The following is a 19,145-nucleotide window of genomic DNA, read 5'->3' on the forward strand; positions in this document are numbered from 1 at the left end:
TCTCTTCAACTGGTATATTTTTCCTGTCGATCAGAGTCTGAAAGGAAATTTTCCAATCATTATATCTGATAGGATTGCCACTGAATATTGTTGGCTCTGGTACCAGAAGACGACTTGCATTAAGAGACACTGCAAATGCTTTAACCAGATCTTCTGTGTTCACCTTTCGTTGCGGTGGCGAGGAACACCGTTTGATATGCTGGTCATTTTTTCAGACTTGACTTCATTTTTCTTCTCAGATCTGTGGTGAAGTAGGTTGTATATTTCTTCATCTGAACATTCACTTTATTCATACACCTGCTGTCGAGCCTTTGCTGCAATCAGCTTTTTTACAGTAACAAGTCGTTCTACTTCTAGAGCCTTTTGTCTTTGTGCTATTTCTGCTTCTTGTCTTTCAGTTTTCTTCATATGGATATCTTGTTCAAGCAGAACTTGCAGAGCAGCCTCATTTGCTGTAACTTCAGCAGCTGCATCTTGTCTTTTAGCTGAGAGCCTGCTGGAGTGTCTGGAGGAAACCCTTGAATGAGAAGAGAGGTTAGTGTGGTGTGACTTGACACTCATCCTGTCTGAGGCTAACTTAGGCATAGACTCAGTCTCCTTCCATTGTTCATCCCTACTTTCCACATCTGAGGCTACTGACTTAGGTAAAGACTCAGTATCCTTCCAATGTTCTTCATCTCTTTGAACCTCCACTCTACTTGGGCTTGGGCACTTTCTTACAGATTCAACAATTGTCTTTGTTATGGCTTCACACATATCCATCCTCCATCTTGTGTCATTATCTGGAAATTCAATACGTCTCAACTCAACCATTCACAACCTTAGAAGCACTCAGAACCTTGGAAACATGTTCTTGTAGCAGATCCTTTGAGCACTGACCATCTATAGCTCCTTTGGCATCCTTAATGACAACGTTGACACTGCAGGTCTTAATGCTCAATTACGATTTTTTGTCTGCTTGTTCACACCACAAATAAAATGTGACAGCAAACGCGCTCTAGTATGAACCCTCAAAGCGGCCCACATGCGCAAAAGAAGACATCACACACAATGCGCTCTGTTTAGACCCAGACCAAAACAGTACTGTTTGACTGATGGCCCTTACTATAAAGACTTATTTCTGACTTTACGTTTCCCAATTTTTCTTTAAGTTATAAAGTTATTTTTTTATTTACATATGGCCTAATAATGATCCTAATTGCTGTTTTAGAGAGGAGATTGTCATGAACCGAAGTTCCACGCACAAGCTGGACCCAGGAGCAGAACACACACACACAGTGGTACGAGAGAACAAAAAATAAACTTTATTATAACTGAGGGTGTCCCGGGAGGGTAGAAGGGAAAAAACGCACGGAACCAGAGAAACCGAGGGACCGGGAGGCGAGTCGCGCTGGAACGCCGAGAGCGGGACCGTGGGAGGCTGAAACAGAAAAAGGAAAAAGGATTATTGGGGTGCGGGGAAAACGGCAGCATACGAGGGGAGGTAGAGTACGCGTCTTACGATGATAGCGGGGCCGAGGGAACCGGAGGGAGGGGTGAGGGTCCATGGGGAGAAGCTCCAGAAAGGTCGAGGCGGCTGGGGCTGATCGGGATCCAAATTCCAGACGGGCAGGTGGACAGGCTGGTGGCTCAAACACGCCGAGCTGTGATCTGAGTACACAGGGCAGAGTTAGTGTTAGTAGTGATGTGTCCTGTGTGTCGAAGCTTCGAATCGCGCGTCGGGTAATCGCGGGGGCGTTTTTCTGAAGCGCGTATCGACGCTTGCGTTGATTACGTATGCAGTGACGTTCGAGGCCTCGCGGGCAGTCCGTACCACGTGACTGATTCGGGAACTGGTTCACTGGTTCGCGCCAGATTCGAAATAAAATGGGCAGCAAAACACAGCTGATTCCCCCATGAGCACTGTTATAAAGTCACAAGCACATTCACATCACAACTCCCTCCCTTTTTGTTTCCATGTACATTCCTGTGTTAAGCTGCCAATTTATTATACACAAACATTAATTAAATTAATATAATATAAAATTAGTATAATATTAAATATAACTAATATTTAGAGTTCAGTTATTGGTGTCATGAACAATAGAAATTCCTTTATTCATTCAACTTGAAGTGCCACACACTAGTTTGTGTCATTATTGAGATGTACATAAGCATGATTACGCAGTTACACAATCATCCCAAAAACTGTGTACTGATAGTTTCCACTTTCTCTTTTGTATCAGACATACTGAGACAATATTCGGGATAAATAACCATGAAAAACAATTTATTTATTCAGTTTAACGGTTTACACATCATTATAATCATTGAGCCCGTTTCACTTGAATTGTCCACTTGATGGCGCAGTAGAGCAAATGAATCATCACAATGCTTCGAACCATGAGTCGACCAGTTGGATGGGAAGCTTCAGTTCATCATGAGGCTTCATCTCACCATCACTAGGTGTTAGTTCACACGGATAGGTTTGCATAAGGGCTTTCCCGCAGGCGTTACCGCTGAAGGACGACTACGGACTGGCGTGGAGCAGCAGGCTGGGCAGGATTAAATAGTCCACCTGGTGATCGCCTGGGATGGGATGCAGGTGTGGAGTTAGCAGCCACGCCCACGGGAGTCCCATCAGCACCTCGGACGCCGGGCCGCGGACCATGACAGGAGATTATACAGTACAAATAAAAGGTCCACGTTTCTCCAACGCTGTCTTCCCAACATTTTCACTGGATGGCCAAGAAGCATTCACAATGTCTTCTCGTGCACTTCTCCGGCGCTGATAATTGGCATCTAACTTGTGTCAGTGACGTAAAAGACGGATTTAATGCGACATGACCGTTCAGCAGTCGCTTTCTAAAACATCAGATATGTATCGGATTCAGTACCACATACAAAAGTGACCCAGATTGGATTTGAAAATATCGGATTTGTGCTGTTCACACTGTCATACCATGATAGGATATGGGTCGCATAGGTTCAAAAAAGTCAGATTTGATGCGCTTTTGCCTGCAGTGTGAATGTAGCCTATGTGCTTATCGTACAGTTCTTTGCCCTTTTCCGTCAACGTACGGACTCGTTGGCTCTGTCGTGCTCTTTGTGATAGTAGAAACATCATCAGCTGTGCCTTCAACTGCTTGTAGTTGCTCATCTGCAGAAAATTGTTCCACATCACCCTTTTCACTGATTTCTGGATTAGTCTCAAACTCTGCCATTGTTGGAGGGGTTTTTTTTTTAAAATTTGTATACTTAGCCTTAATGTAAACGTTAATGCAGCAGCTTAAATTTGATTTGGTAGTTGAGGAGCAAATGAATATTAATCTCAGCTTACTGTTACAACTTTAAAGCACAGTAATTACTGTTACTTTTTAAACATCACTTAACATGTATACTTAAGTCACCTTAGCTATAAGTCACCATTACATATCTTGTCCAAGCCAGTAATACTGTTTCTTACAGCAACTGCTGAAACCCACCATATGCACAATGCACAGGTTACTCATCACACATTAATTTAACACCGTATGAATACCAGTCACTTAAACAGTAGAAATGTAAACAGTGAGAAAAAATGATTTCAGTCCTTTGCTCATTTATAACATAATGGACCCAAAATAAATAAATGTACAAAAAATATGTCATTCTGTAACAATTGATTTAAATAGACCTCTAATGCATTTGCCATATCTGGCTTTTTGACATGTATTACTGAACAATCCCAACAGTCAGGAAGGAGTTTTCTTCAGTATCCAAAACTTGCTACAAACAGTGTAGGGTAACAGGTAATCAATACGGAACAAATCTCTCTTGCTCATAATTCGATAGGAACATTTCTATGATCACCAAAGTGGTTCTGGTTACCTGGCATGGAGATTGAAAACTGTGCAGCGCAACTCTACTGAAGATAAGATAAGATAAGATGAGATAACCTTTATTAGTCCCACACGTGGGAAATTTGTTTTGCAGATGCAGAAACCAAGGTCAGCTTTTCAAGACAGCCCCAAAATTCTTCACAACTTGTGTTCAAATGCGAGACAGTTGTCAGGTGATGACTGCAAGGAAGCTATGTCAGTGATGAGGCACTCAACTGACATGAAACTGTCAAAGAGAAAATGAAGGTGACATTTCAACATAGGCAAAAAGTGATTCAAGATCCAGCCACAGCTTCTTCTGTCCTGGACCTTTTCCCAAGATTTCTGGATACACCTGGCTTGGTAAGGCATAAAATGGTTTACTGACAGCTTTGTGGTTCCTTTGTTTGTTTGCCCTGGGAACAGCAAGGGCCAAACTGTCTCAAGACATCAGTGCAGCAAAGCAAGTACACGGCAGAAGAATCCATGGCCACTTCCTAGACAGTTGCATGTAGCAGGGCATCAAGGCCATCAGCAACTACAAGAAGAAGACACCTGGGGTTGATGGCGACGCCTCGCTAACAGATGCACTGAACAACGCACGGTTTGATGCTCAGAATGACATATTGGTGAGGAAGCCCAGAGGAGCAAATTTTAGCAGAATGCTCAGTCTTTTGCACAACCCACTGGCATTGTCACACTTTCTGTGTCTGCACTGCCATGTGTCTGTATCATTTTGTTTTTTCTGGTGTTACACTGTCTTTGTCTTGTTTTGTTTTTTTCAATTTTTGCACACTTGCCCTCTATGTAGCCCCGTGTTGATTGTCTGTTACATGTTATATGTAGCACCACAGTCTTGGAGGAACGTTGTACATACTGCACATGGTTGTATTGTGGTCGTATTGTCGTATTGTACTTCTGTTCTACTTCTGCACATGGTTGAAATGACAATAAAGCCACTTGACTTGACTTGACTTCCAGTTTGGATGCAGTACTAGCTCTACTTTTAAGATTAGGCTTAAAACTGGGGAATTCCCATGATGTATTCATTTCTTCTTCAGTCATCTTTCTCAATCACTATGTGTTAATAGAGATCTCTGCATTAAATCATACTTGTTATTAATCTCTGTCTCTCTTCCACAGCATGTATTTTATCCTGTCTTCCTTCTCTCACCCCAACCGGTCGCAGCAGATTGCTGACCCTTCCTGAGCCTGGTTCTGCTGGAGGTTTCTTCCTGTTAAAAGAGAGTTTTCCCTTCCCACTGTCACCAAAGTGCTTGCTCATAGGGAGTCATATGCTTGTTGGGTTTTTCTCTATATAATAATAATGGATTACATTTATATTGCGCTTTTCGAGACCCTCAAAGCGCTTTACAATTCCACTATTCATTCACTCTCACATTCACACACTGGTGGAGGCAAGCTAAAGTTGCAGCCACACCCTGGGGCAGACTGGCAGAAGCAAGGCTGCCATATCACGCCATCGGCCCCTCTGGCCAACACCAGTAGGTGGTAGGTGAAGTGTCTTGCTCAAGGACACAACGACCAAGACAGACAGAGGAAGGGATCAAACCGGCAACCTTCCAGTTACAAGATGACCTTCCCAATCCCCTGAACCACGGTCGCAATACTACAATAATATGTGTATTATTGTAGGGTCTACGTTACAATATAAAGCGCCTTGAGGGAACTGTTGTTGTGATTTGGCGCTGTATAAATAAAACTGAAAAATTCATATTTTGTAGTAGGAAAGTTGCTGCCACTCAGGCTGAAACTATTTTTTAATACGACTTTTCACTTGATAAGCTTTTCTTTGAAACCTTCACGTCTGCCTTCCTAACACTCCTCTCAGTGGCTTTAGTCGTCATAGCAACCGGTCCCCGCAGGTGCACTGTGAAGTCATGTTTTCTCTTTCAGGTTTTATGTTATGATACCACAGTTTTGTCCGTTTCCATATGTATGTAGAGCCTATGGAGACGGGTATTCAGCTTACACAAGCGTGCTCCCGTGCCGTTCTTTTGAAATCCAACAAGGAATAGTTTGGCATAGGCTGAACGCTGATTGGTTAATAAGTGGGCCAAAGCAGACCCGAGAAACACGATGAAGCTACCATGTGCTCATGTCCTTATCTTTCACAATAAAAGCCCCAGAGTCCTGAATGCTTTACAGTTTGACTGGAGCCATCATCCTGATAAGAAGCTGAATTTAATAGCTTACAAAGGTGAAGAGATTTGCAAGAGATTCTGGGGTATACATAAGAACCACATTATTGATTTAGAGTTATGAAATGAAAGACAGTAAATGATGTAACAGATTGGTGGCAGATGGAAGGGCATTAAAAGTGGTAATCTTTCTAAAGACAAGAGCAATATTAAATGTCAACAGGGTAACTGACTGAAATTAATATTTACCACATGTCAGAATAATTTATTAAATAAAATGTGGTTGAGGTTCTGATCAAAATGTTTCAACAGTGACATCTGCAGGCTAGATGAGGTAGGGCAAGTCATGTGATTGTGCAGACAAGACTGGACTCTCACCTCTTCGGGATGTGATCTCTTACATGAATATAATGGACTTCCGTTTTTTCCATGCTAATACTTATTCTATAAGCTGTGAAGGACTGTTAAATTAGGAGAGAATGGATTTTGAATGGTGCATTAATCAGCAACAAAGCACTGCTGTGGGAAGGAAAGTGCTGCTTTTGTGGCAGAGTTGCAGGCCTCTCTGCCATAGCATTGGCACTGGATTTTGATATTGACAATGGACTGCTTCACTGTTATTTTGGTTGTGTATTGTGATAGTCTATCCAGTGATGTAAACACCAGTCCAAACTGTAACTTATCAAATAAAAAAAAGCATCTAACACATGAGAGAGAAAGAGACTGGTGGATGAGCTACAATGGCTTACATCAACAGAGAGAGAACTTTACTTTCATTAACCTATATTAATAGAAACTGCCTATACATTCAGAAAGAAAAAATGAAAGGTTTTTCTACTTTTGAGTGGAAATAAATAATGTACTTACTGTATTAAGTCCTTTCATCCTCATGCTAACCCTTTACTCACATTCTGTGCAGCCAGAAGCTACCAGAAAAACATCCATTAATTAGAGAGAACCTATTTGTTAACAGTTCAGTTTTTGTCCGCTCAGTGTGCAAATATCTCATAAACAGAGAAGCCATGCAAGTTCAGAGTGACCAAAACTCCACACTCCAGACTCAAACAAAGTAAAACATCATGCCCGTGTCACATGATATGCCATTCACACCAGTATACAACGCAAAGAAAAAAGAAAAAAAAAAGAAAATTTCTTCATCCTCTTCTCAATAACTGCTAATTTTATATATATTAGCCAGTATGTAACTGGTTAGGTAACAAATGATAACTTAATAAATGCTGTCTTTTACTGTTTTAGGAAAGAAAAACGCATTTAGTCTCACATTTGCTTCACTATTTATTTTGATAACTGATAATAAAACCTAAAGCAATATTTCTCACAGACTGCCAGAATAGGCCTATTGTTAAAGAGGCCCACTGACAATACTGTAACAGAATTAGCTAAAGGTGTGTTGAGTTTAGGCAATGGAAACCACAGGCATTATGGTTGGTAACCTACTGCTAGCTTTCTGTTTAATTTGTTCTGTTTTAAAACTTGCATCGTTGCATAACAAATAATCATATTTAGGCCTATGTTAAATTCCTTATGATTGTTCTGTCATTTTGCACATTTCAACAACAATTAAAACAGTTAGTATGTTTAAAAAAAAATACACTGTCAGGTTGCTGGGGTTTTTTTTTTTTTGTTGTTATTTCTCTCCAGTGCACTAGAAAGTAATGATAATAGTTTTGGTAAATGAAGAATGCACAAAGGATTTTTTTAATTGATAATATATAGTTAATATTGGGGTGCTGAGGTGGGATTAGCGGGGGGGGGGGGGGGCACCAAATTAAATTCCACTTAAGGCACCATAAAACCTTGGCCCGGCTCTGAATTTGGGGTCTAACCAGTTAACAACGTTCTTCCCTATACTTCAGCTTCCCCTTGGATGCACCAAGGGGAAGCTGAAGTAAACGCCCACTTTTGGGAAGCGGAAGATGGGGATCTTGGGTTTCTTGCTGTAAACTGTAAGCAATCGTCTGAACTCCATTTATTTCGATGGTACATCTGCAGTAATTATGATAGCTGTGAACTCCGAAGGATGCGAGGACAAAGTCAGTGTCGCAGGCATGCAACGCCGGATAGATGGCTTGTCTAAACGTCGAGCCGACATGTGTTGACTATGGCAAACTGGTAAAAGGTAAGGACGTTTGGGCTAGCGTTAGTTACGCCGCTAGCTAACCGCGTTTAACTGTAGCAAACTTTCAGGGCAATATTACAGGCCCTTAGTGGAGATATCGTTTACCGCTACGCAAAATGAACAGTGAGATTACATAATTCATATCTAGTTTTCGCTGCATTTTGTTTTTCGGCTAAAATTAACGCTGGTCGTGGCGCCATTTGGTGTTGATGTGCGAATATTAAAAACGAAACGCAGTTGAATATCCTGTTGGGTAATATTGTTGTGTAACGGTTTGCGCTTCCTGTTGCCTTGAAATGCGCGTGCGTGTGCACGTGTGTCTGTCTCCAGGTATCCCTCCCATCGCGGTGCTAACCAGCCGGCGTCTCTGCTGCCATGGAGGTGGGCAGCCTCCCCGTGGAGCTGTGGAGGGTTATCTTAGCCTATCTCCCTCTCCCTGACCTGGGCCGCTGCTGCCAGGTGTGCCGTGCCTGGCGAGAGCTCATCCTCTCTCTGGATAACACCCGCTGGAGACAGCTCTGCCTGGGCTGCCCTGAGTGCCGACATCCCAACTGGCCTAGTCAACCTCATCTGGAGCCCCCTTCGTGGAGAGAGGCCCTGAAACAACATGCCCTTGCCACCCGCACCTGGACTCAAAATGGTCCAGAGCTCCAGTCCTCCGCCTGCCTTCTCTTCTTCCGTCGTCGGAAAGATCGCAGGGTTTGGCACGTGGGGCCGGGATGTGAGTTTGAGACCCTGCGCGGAGCCCTTGGGGTGGTGGGGCCTTACGACCGAGTGGTGCTCCATCCAGGGGTGTATGAGGAGCAGGCTGAGGTAGCGCTGAAAGTACCGGTGGAGCTGGTTGGGTTAGGCCGACTGGGCGAGGTGGCCCTCCTAGTGTGTATGGAACAGCAGTGCCCTACTGCCAGGCTGTGTAATCTGGTGTTCATGCCACCCTGGTTCTCCACGGTTGTCTACAAGGTGCAGCTTGTTTCCTAAGAGTCTCAGAGTCAGATTGGCCTAGTCTATACACTCCTATAAACACAAGAGAAAATAGAATCTAATTATATTTCTTTGTTTCTTTCTGTCTTGCTCTCCTCTAGACATCCTGGGGACATGTCCAACTAGATAACTGCAACTTTGAGGGGGCTCAGCTGCAAATCCGCGGGCCAGGAACCTGCCAGGCTCGATTTTGCTCCTTCTCCCAGGGCAGCTCTGCACACTTGCTGGGAGTTGTCCTGAGTTTATTTGACAGCTGTGACTTCTCAGGAAGTGACACAGCTTCAGTGACTGTGGAAGGTCCCCCGGTCTCAGAAAGGAACTGGGCTTGTAAACATTTGGCAGCTCTGGCTAGGACGTTCTCATCATGTGGCCTATCTGAGCATAATGGTTCTCCCAAAGGACATCCGGCTGCCTCCACTGGTGGACATCAACCTCCAGGTGCTAATGTTAAAAAGGAGAGCATAACCATAGGTGACTGGAAGAGGAGAACAGGGGTAGATGCGGTATGTCAGAGGACAGTGATTGAAGATGGCTGGAGTGATGGTGAGCGCAGTGAGGGAGAGGAGAACAGAGACGAGTGGGGGGCCAACAACACCAAAAAGCAGTTTACACTGGAGTACAAAATCCCATGTGACCATCATGGCCTATCACATTTGCTCAACCCCCGGCCAGATGGCTCTCTTCCACTTTCCTCTTCCCCAGATCCCCCTTCTATGATCCCTGACCCTCTCACCCTACAGCAGGAATTAGACAGAGACCCGGAGGCTCACATGTTGGCAGCATCGACACTTGGCTGCATCCTCAGACGATGCCTCTTCAGGGACGGGAAGGGCGGTGTGCATTTGTCCAATTATGGACAAGCTCGACTGGAGGAGAATGTTTTTCGTAGCCTGAACTACGCCGTGCGCTGCATCCAAAACTCCACAGTTAATAATGTTCCTAGTAACTTTGCTTCATACAAATGGCATGCATCTGCGATTGTGTATTGTGTGTATTTGGGAAACATATCAAGTTAAAGTAGCTCGTATCATTAGTAATTTAGCATCAGTGTCCTATTCAAGCTGCTACTTGATCACCTTCCTTTTCTATCTCTCCTGCTTCAGATCGTAATGCTGAGAAACGAGGTCTGCGAATGTCGTGCGTCAGGCGTGTTTCTGCGCCTCTCTGCTCAGGGCCTCATAGCAGAAAACAACATTCACTCGAACGGGGAGGCAGGGCTGGATATCCGAAAGGGGGCTAACCCAACCATTGTGGTAAATGCCACACAATTGCTGATTGGATTCCAACTTTTTAAAGATGCAAGCAAACAAAAAATTTCCTGTGATAGCATGTCCCAGAGCCTTTCAGCAGCATGCCCAGATATCATGGATGAGGAGATTTTTGTTCATTACTTTTCTAACTTACTCAACTTAAGAGCTTAAGATGCATAAAACAGACAGACCCAGAGTATGAATATTTATGATTTCCAGAAATGATCTATTCAGGCTTTCCAGATGAAACTAATTTCCTCAGTCTTTTTATCCATTATCAACTATTAATCCACAGTGCAACAAAATACACAGTGGTTTGCGCTCTGGGGTTGTTGTCCTTGGAAATGGAAAAGGTTCAATTCGAAGCAATCAGATTTACAACAACAAAGAAGCTGGGGTATATATTCTCTTCAGTGGAAATCCCGTGGTAAGGTAGGTTGGAGTCTGCAAGCAATTAATTTGGATATTATTCACTGTGTTCGTGTTTATCTTGAGACTGGAATTGTTTAAAAAGATAGAAATCTGGATTTTTGTAGAAAGCCTACAGCAGAGCTAGCTTCTTTTTTTCTTTCTTTTGACACCACTTTTCTGTTCTCCTATTCATCATTTGCTCCGTGGGAACTTTTATCCCCCCCTTTTTTTTCTTTCTTTCTCAGTGGGAATCACATCTTCCAGGGCCAGGCTGCAGGGATTGCTATAAATGAGAACGGCAGAGGAACGATAACAGGTGTGTCAGTGGATCTGCTCCATTGTCTTATCCAGATGAACACACAAATTGACAAATGGCTTCTTTGTGTTTCTCCACTAATGTACACAGATAATAACTAATTTTAATTCCAGAGAATGTAATTCGAGAGAACCAATGGGGCGGTGTGGATATCCGCAGAGGAGGCGACCCTATCTTACGGAACAACTACATTTGTTACGGCTACTCAGATGGTGTTGTGGTGGGAGAGAGAGGACGTGGACTTATTGAGGGAAACCAGGTTTTTTGTATGTATTATTTATCTCTTAGAGGCTTCATTGTGTTTAATAGCTCATTTTCAACACCCCTGACTCAGAACAGTTTCAGTTCCCTCTTTCTCTGACTCCTTCAGGTAACAAAGGCTGCGGTGTGTGGGTTATGTCATCCAGCCTCCCACAGCTCCTAAGCAACTACATCATCCATAACTGTATGTATGGGCTGGCAGTGTTCTGCAGGAAGGACCCAGAGAACATTGAGGTCAGGGAGGGAAACTGGCCTGGGCAGGAAGGAATCGCTGGAGAAGGAGGCGGTGCAGACAGGAGGGGTGTAGAAGGAGAGGGACGTGAAGGGCAGGAGAACTTTAATGAAGAAGGTGAACTGTTTGCCTGGGACAGTGACCTGGACAGTGAAGATGAGCGCCACTCTGCTCGCCGCTCTATTAGCGTGGCCCTGGTGGAGAGCAACTGCATGAGCTACAATGGAGGTACTAAATTGATCTGTTTCATCAAATGCCGATAGAACGGGAGAATGAAAGACTGTTTGTCATTTCTCCATCTGTTTGTCCCTTCCTATAGCAGTTGGTCTGTATGTGAAGAGCACTGAGGCCCTGAATGTTTTCGCTAACCTGATAAACTGTAACCGTGGCCTTGGCATTGCCGTGCTGCAAAGCAGTCAGCTGACCCGACTTGCTACAAACTGCATTCTGGAAAATGGTCGAGGTGGTGTTGCGGTGGAGAAAGACTGCAGAGTGGAGCTTCGTGGTAATGGCATCTATGAAAACAGTGGCTATGGTGTCAGTTTCAGTGGTAATGGGCAGATTGTGGAGAATGATGTTGTTGGGAACCGTGGATGTGGAATCCAGGTCTGTGGAACTGCCGATATCAAGGTGGGATGGACTGAAGATCTCCAAACCTACTATTAGACCTGCATATTGTAGCTGTTTACTTTTATATTAACCATAACTTTATTACATTTGAGTTTTTAATAATTTTTTTGTCTTCAGGTAATGCGCAATCGTGTCCAACCCTCACAAGGCTGTGGGATTGCCGTGCTAGGGCCAGTTAAAGGTGTTGTCCATGACAACATCTTGTTCCAGGGTCACCGTGACAACAGAAAAGCGTTGCTACATATGGATCCTGGCAATGAGAGCTGTGTGCTGCGGAACAATAGCATTCTCAGGCATGATGACAGGTAATCAGTAGGCCCATTAAAAACTGGCAGACATTCAGTAGACCAGGGGTCTCCAACTCCAGGCCTCAAGGGCCGGTGTCCTGCAGGTTTTAGATCAACACACCTGAATCAAATGATTAGTTCATTACCAGCCTCTGGAGAACTTCAACACAAGCTGAGGAGGTAATTTAGCCATTTGAATCAGCTGTGTTGGATCAAGGACACATCTAAAACCTGCAGGACACCGGCCCTCGAGGCCTGGAGTTGGAGAGCCCTGCAGTAGACCATCAGTGGAATTAGTGTCGTCACTTTCTATCGCTTCTGCTGTCTGTGCAGTGTCTAATAAATTACTAATAAATAGTAAGTGATCTGAGTAAAAAATTACTCAGATCTGCAGGTTAACTTAAAGAACTTTTTGAGGTCATTGCTTTTAGTAGGAAAGCAGTGGCTTCGTGGTGTAGTGATCACATTTTCCTTACATGTGAAATGATCCCCCAGTTCAAGACCTAGAGCCCAACCTCAGAGGTTAGAAGATGGTGTACTTGGAGAAGTACTAAGGCAGGCCATCTAAATATCAGGATACCGCTTGAATCAGTTGCTGCTGCCTCATCTTATTAACTTGAGTTCTGTGTTTGGGGTTTGGCTCCTTAGAGGCTTTAGTCCTTGGTTCTTTACCGTGTTGGTAGTGCGTCCCACCACACTGCAGTTCTTTTACTGGTTTTATTACCTCAGTGGAGAGCAGTGGTTGTTTTTCTTAATCACATTCCCTCTCTATTTATTAGCTTTGCTGGGCTGGACCCATACATGTACTGCTACAGTTTACTCTAATAGCAACGTTTTTGAATGAAGCAGGTTTTTATGAGAAGAAAAAGCTCTAAAAATTCACCGTTTACTCAGAATTGTATAACAGTCAGTGACAGCTAGCTAGTGACATAAAAAATGGTGTGCAGCTTAAAGGTTATTTCCCTCAGGAACTGCTGAAGATGAAAATGGTTTAAAAAAAAAAAACAAATCGGGGTGGGGTGAAAAATAATCTTAAAGGGCACCTCCCAATTGCTGTTTACCCTTTCTCTCTTCATTTCATAGCTGTACATCTGTTCCCCCCTGGGTTATGGAAAACCCTCCTCCTCGCCCACTGGCCAGCTCCCCTGCTGGTCTCTCTTCATCCCAGTATCCCTCTGGACTTGGAATTTCCGTGACCACCAGGATCAGCGCAACTGTGGAAAGTGGTTGCCACAGCGGCAGCATGTTTTGCAGCATCCTGTGAATACTGGCAAGAACTTACAAGCCAATATGATAGCCAGGGTCAGGAGGTCAGCATCGGGTTGCACCTTAACTGCTGTAAACCATACACGTGGGGCACTGACTGTCAAAATAAGGGTTCGGTTAATTGTCCAAGTAGCTGGAGACGGCAACTGAAACATTAAAGGAGCCATCCACCCTCATTTTTATTAAGGTGGAAGAAGATTTTGAAAATCTGAAATTAGACTTTTGTACTTCTACGATTAAAATGCTACTGTACTCATAAAACGTGGGCTATTGAAAACCGAAGCTGGAGTACAAGACATTCATACTTCTTTGGAATCTGTTTGAGACTAGAGCTTTGCCTAGTTTATCATTAGCTCATTTACTGCAGACTTGTTTGGTAGTCTTATTTTTGCTTATAGGGACTCGCTGGTTAGGAAGTGCACATTTCTAAATCCTAGCAGGAGTCAAAGGCTTCAGAAATGGTGGCTTTTACAGTGGGTCAAAGTAAAGCTGTGCCTTGGTTGACTATTTAAGGGATGCTGTAGCGAGGGAAGGTGTATTCATAGCGTGAGGGCTTTTATGCAATTAAGCCAAAATTAAGATTCTGTCTCTTTCTGTCCTGTTTGTTGGCGGGTCTCTTCTTGCGTAATGTCCTCTATGGTTTTTAAAACTTAATGCACTTCAGCTTTTGAGACATCTCATTATTTCAGATCCTGTCAACATGCTGCACAGAAAACTAAACAGATGTCTGCATATGATTATGCAAAAAAAAACTGTTGGTAGTCTAAGCTTTATAGTTCCATTTGTAGTCCACCTGCACTTAAGTTCGACCAACCAATCACATTTGAGTAGGTTTCGGTTTCAGAAGAGGGTTCGCATTTGCTGAAATATAATCTCACAACCATCCACTATTGTCTGACGACAGTTTAGCTTTTGTAACAGCTTATTTAATTTGTCTGCATTTGTAAAAAATAAATCAAAAGCAAAAAAAAGACCAGCAGACAGAAGAGAGAGGCAGTTATCCAGATATCCTGTCCACACACTCAGAGAAGGGGAAGATATGTAGTGTGCAACATGTGATGTCTACAAACGTGCCTATACGTTCCTGCTAGATGTTCTGTCATCTAGAATTTGTTTACAGCTCTTTAGTCTTTTTTTTTTTTTTTTTTTTTCCTATCTTTAAATGTAAGTGTGTCACATACGCCTTGAAGTTCACTTTGTCTACAAAAGCATTAACAAACAAGCCTTGTTTAATGCAGCCATTTGTTTGATATTCATTTCTTTCTGTCCAGTTCTCGGTTCTCCTTCGCGTCCTCAGTGCATCTTTTTGCGTTTCCGTCTCTCAGTGAAGTGATCGTATTTGATCAGAGGCAGAACAAGGGCGGCCAGTCTGCTGTCATCTTGCAGTTCAATGTTATCACCCTTGCCTCGGGCTGGTTTCACCAAGGTCAGTCTCATTGACTTTGCGACTTCAGTCATCCTATAGGAGAGCACAAGAATCACAATAGTTTACAGTTTAAACAAAAACTACAGAGTAAAGAAGGAGGATAGTAGTATCTGTGGTTAAGTCCACATTATTGACTTCATTAATGATTTTACTCTTTATTTAAACAATGTATGAAATGTAAGAAACGATTTTTAAAGGCTTCCTTTTTATTCCCCTGCTTACCTTGCCTCAGTGATTCCCAGGTCACGATGCAGTAATGTGAGGTCAGCTGTCATGTTACCCATATGCAGCAGCAGAGCTAAGCAGTATGCTGCTAGTTTGACCCGCATTGACGACGACACCATGTTCTGGATTCTAAACAGAAAAGTAAAGAAAGTGTGTCTTTTGAAAAGAATCAGTGCAGCAACAACTATACTTTTGTGGTCAGATGTTTACATAAACTCATCATGGCCATGAATGTCTGCCATAAATAATTTGGTGATTTTTAAAAAACAAAAAACAAAACAAAAAACACTTATTTGAACTGCTTTCCAGAGTGAAATGATAGTAAAGCACGCACCTTTAATAACTTATAGTTAAACAAAAATTAGGTGCACAAGTTTAAATTTATTTGGGATTTTCTGAAATCCACACAGGTCAAAAGTATGCATACAGATTCAAATATACACACACATCCCCACTAATATTTGGTTAATGTCCCTTAGCAAGTTGTACTAATGAGATTTTTGGCAGCCCTCAAGAAGCTTCTGGCATAATTCTGGCTGAATATTTGACCACTCTTTTTGGTAGAAATGGTAAAGTTCACTTAAATTTGTTAGTTTCCTGGCATAGACCTGGCTTTAAAGCACACTGAACAAATTTAAACAGGGTTGAGTTGGGTTTTTGTTTTTTAAAAGGCAATTCCAGAGGCTTAATGTTAGCCTGCTTTATTCATGCTAAAACCAGTTTTAATGTGTGTTTGGGGCTTCTTTGTTGGTTGCCACCCTCTCAGTCCATGGCAATGAAAAAGGTGCTTCACTGTGGACAGTAATGCTGGTGTTCCAGCAGTTTGCAGTTCATGGCAGGCTTCAGCCATGGTGGTTTCTGGGTTGTTCCTGACTATCCTAGCTCACCTTCTCTCATATGAGGGTGACATTTTTGGCAAAGTGATGACAAATCAGCTGTTTAAACTGATGATGTTGGAATCTGTAGTTCTTTCGAGGGTCTCCAAGAAACTACAGATCTCCTTAGATCTTCAATTAGTTTCTTGGACTTTTGCATTATTCAATCCAGTTGGTGCTATCAAACAATCCCTTCTTATGCTGCAAAGAGAAACTAAAAGATGTAGTCAATCACGATCACTATCGAGAAGCTAATAGGTCTTAACTTTGTTAAAATACATTGTAGAACCTTTAACAACACTTACTAAATTATTTAAGTGAGTATCTATACATTTGACCCCGTGTGGATTAGAGAAAATCCTAAATAAATTGAAACTTGTGCACCTAATTCTTGGTTTTTAAAATCATTAAAGGTGTATGCTGTACAATCATTCCACGCTGAGAAAAGAACAGTTCAAAGAAGTCATTAAAAGCCCAAAATTACCATGACATTCATGCTCATGATTCGTGTATATAAACTTCTTACAACTGTATATATTATTTAGCTTCCCTGTCTCGGTTTAGCATTTTGGTAAATTTTTGAATTACTAATGAAATTATTAATTTAGTGAAACAAAATCAAATTCCAGATACATTTTTCTTCACTAGCTACATGTGTTTAACCACCATACCTGCCATTGTTGAAGGTCTCCACAGTGAACGTTTTAAACAGTTTGCCCTGGATGACGCGAGGGCAGCCTTCCTCTTGCCCAACTGTACATGCAAACATGAATTACTACAACCCTCTAATGGTGAAAGTTTGTATGCCACTTTCCACATCATAACACTAACAAAATTCACTCACACTTGCGGGTGACATTCCTCTCCCGAGCCAGTTTGAGGAGCAGAGAGAGGTAGAAAGCACAGCGTGCCGTTTTGTCTCGGTTTTCACTTTCAGTTGGCAGATTCTCTAGATGCTTCACAATACTCAGGCACCTTTAGGTTAAAGATAAAAACCACAAGATCAACCTCAAGTGCAAGAACACATTAATAAAATGTCTCTGAAGGTTTGGTTGCCTCTACCTTCCATCATCTTTCATCTTTTTCAGCTCTTCGGGGGTGAGTGCTGCCATTTTGGCACCACCCTGCTCCAAAGCACCAAACTCCACTGGGCTCAAGACTGCACATATTCAGTTAAGGGTCACCTGAACAAAGTCTGGTACGGCTCTAGATAAAAACCTGCAAACACATGCATACGCTAGTACCCCAGCTTGATATCTGGGATTCAAATGGATTCCTTGCCTTCCTATTTCCATAAACACATTCCTCCTCCAGCACAGGAATAAAAGATACGCTCATCAAATGGATAGACTTCCTCTCGTTTGTCTGCGTTTGCATTGCAGGGGGGAAGGTGCAGAGCCAGGTCTCCTTGCGACTCTGCGTCAGCCACTTCTTGCTGCAAAGCTGTGCAGAGAGGGAAGGTTAAGAAAAAAAAAACCTGGAGAGAGAAACATTCAACTTCCAGATTTCTCCTAGGAGAGGCATCCACTGTGCAGCTTACCTTCCAGACCCTTCTCGCCAATCACAGTGTTGGCAGCCTTTGCCACTGCTTGCTGAAGGGTTTCACTGCCCACCTGATTCAGCCTGCGAGAGCTCAGAGCTCTCTTCTGCTTGTTGGTACCAAAGGCCTCAATCAGTAAGTCAACCTGAAAGGGAAACATTAAAGATAATAAGATATTCACATTACACATAATTAAGCACAGATGTCTTGTAATGGACAGACAGTAGCAGCAAATGCACCTTTTCTCTGTAGGTCTGAGTAGTGTCCTGGGGTTTTGCACTGTCTGTTGTCTCTCCTGGTGACAAAAGTCAGAAAAAGTGACTCTCAGAAGGCACACAAAGCATTCCTTCCACAGCTTCTGGTCTTTATGGGCAGTTAGAAATAGCAACAGATATGTTATAGGTCTCTTACCTGGTATAACTGGTTGCATGTTGAAGAGCTGAGCTTCATGCACCTCCATCGTCATGGTCTGCTTGTTCAACACGCCCACATAATATCTAAAAAGATGCCAAACATCCTCCTTATCAATCTCCTCCTCGGTGACCATAACATGCCAAAATGTGCAGCAAAGACCTACTTGCAAAGATTATTGCACTTCATTGACCCCACTCCAAAGTTCTGCCCCACATAGGACAGTCTGTCTGACTCTGCAACCTAAATAAAAGAAACCAGGAAGAACACAGAGTATAGCAACATAGCCCGGAGAGTGCAGACACACGATAGATCCTCATCTTCCTCACCAGTATCCGCCTGGTCTTTTTCCTGGGGTTACTTTCCTCTGTGTTTTTAAACATGCTGAAATCCAGCTTGTCTTCATTTTGGACGCTGCCGTTGGAAAAGCGGACTGTGGGATTGAGACAGAAACACCGGGAATCAAAACCTCAAATGCGATCAAACCTCAATGACCGATGTGATTGTAGAGTGACACACGTGAGAGCCTCGGACACAACACAGTAGTGCCCACGTGTGCACCTAAATGCTTTAGAAATATAAACTCTACAAAGCCCAACCCAGAGTCATGTGTCATCATCATCATCCTCGTGAAAAATTCTACATAATAAACAAATGAGGACGACTCACCGACGACAGCTTTATCGGCTTCTTTCTCCTCTCCGCAGCACACAAACGAGCAGGAGGCGGCCATGACTGTTGTCATGATGAGTTTTCATGCAGGGCAAGAGTTTACTCCTCTGTACTTCCGTGTTCGCTTCGCCAAGCCGCTGCTCTAATTTCTCCAGTTTTGTTGTGGATACTTTACCTGGTGCCTTTCTTTATTTTGCCTGCACTGTTCCTTCTGCTATGTC

At 43.0% G+C, this 19,145-nt stretch overlaps 2 protein-coding genes across 2 annotated transcripts; one reads left to right on the forward strand and one right to left on the reverse strand.

The window, feature by feature from the left end:
• Window positions 1-7,811: 7,811 nt before the first annotated feature.
• fbxo10 (F-box protein 10) lies at window positions 7,812-15,012 on the forward strand. The gene is made up of 11 exons (XM_082536315.1): window positions 7,812-8,141; window positions 8,472-9,101; window positions 9,224-10,048; window positions 10,226-10,375; window positions 10,668-10,804; window positions 11,029-11,099; window positions 11,213-11,365; window positions 11,470-11,820; window positions 11,912-12,222; window positions 12,340-12,527; window positions 13,593-15,012. The coding sequence occupies exons 2-11, from the start codon at window positions 8,517-8,519 to the stop codon at window positions 13,771-13,773; spliced, it is 2,952 nt and encodes a 983-aa protein (XP_082392441.1). The 5' UTR covers window positions 7,812-8,141; window positions 8,472-8,516; the 3' UTR covers window positions 13,774-15,012.
• On the reverse strand, window positions 14,666-19,004 carry polr1e (RNA polymerase I subunit E). Its single transcript, XM_082536320.1, has 12 exons — window positions 18,922-19,004; window positions 18,582-18,685; window positions 18,419-18,495; window positions 18,253-18,338; window positions 18,081-18,136; window positions 17,842-17,986; window positions 17,634-17,744; window positions 17,364-17,460; window positions 17,146-17,276; window positions 16,973-17,054; window positions 15,424-15,555; window positions 14,666-15,234 (listed from the first exon to the last, which is right to left on the reverse strand). Exons 1-12 carry the CDS (start codon window positions 18,995-18,997, stop codon window positions 15,069-15,071), a joined length of 1,263 nt encoding a protein of 420 aa, XP_082392446.1. The 5' UTR covers window positions 18,998-19,004; the 3' UTR covers window positions 14,666-15,068.
• Between the last annotated feature and the right edge of the window lie 141 nt (window positions 19,005-19,145).

The sequence above is a fragment of the Aulonocara stuartgranti genome (genome assembly GCF_965226115.1).
Source record: "Aulonocara stuartgranti genome assembly, chromosome: 6".
NCBI lineage: Eukaryota > Metazoa > Chordata > Actinopteri > Cichliformes > Cichlidae > Aulonocara > Aulonocara stuartgranti.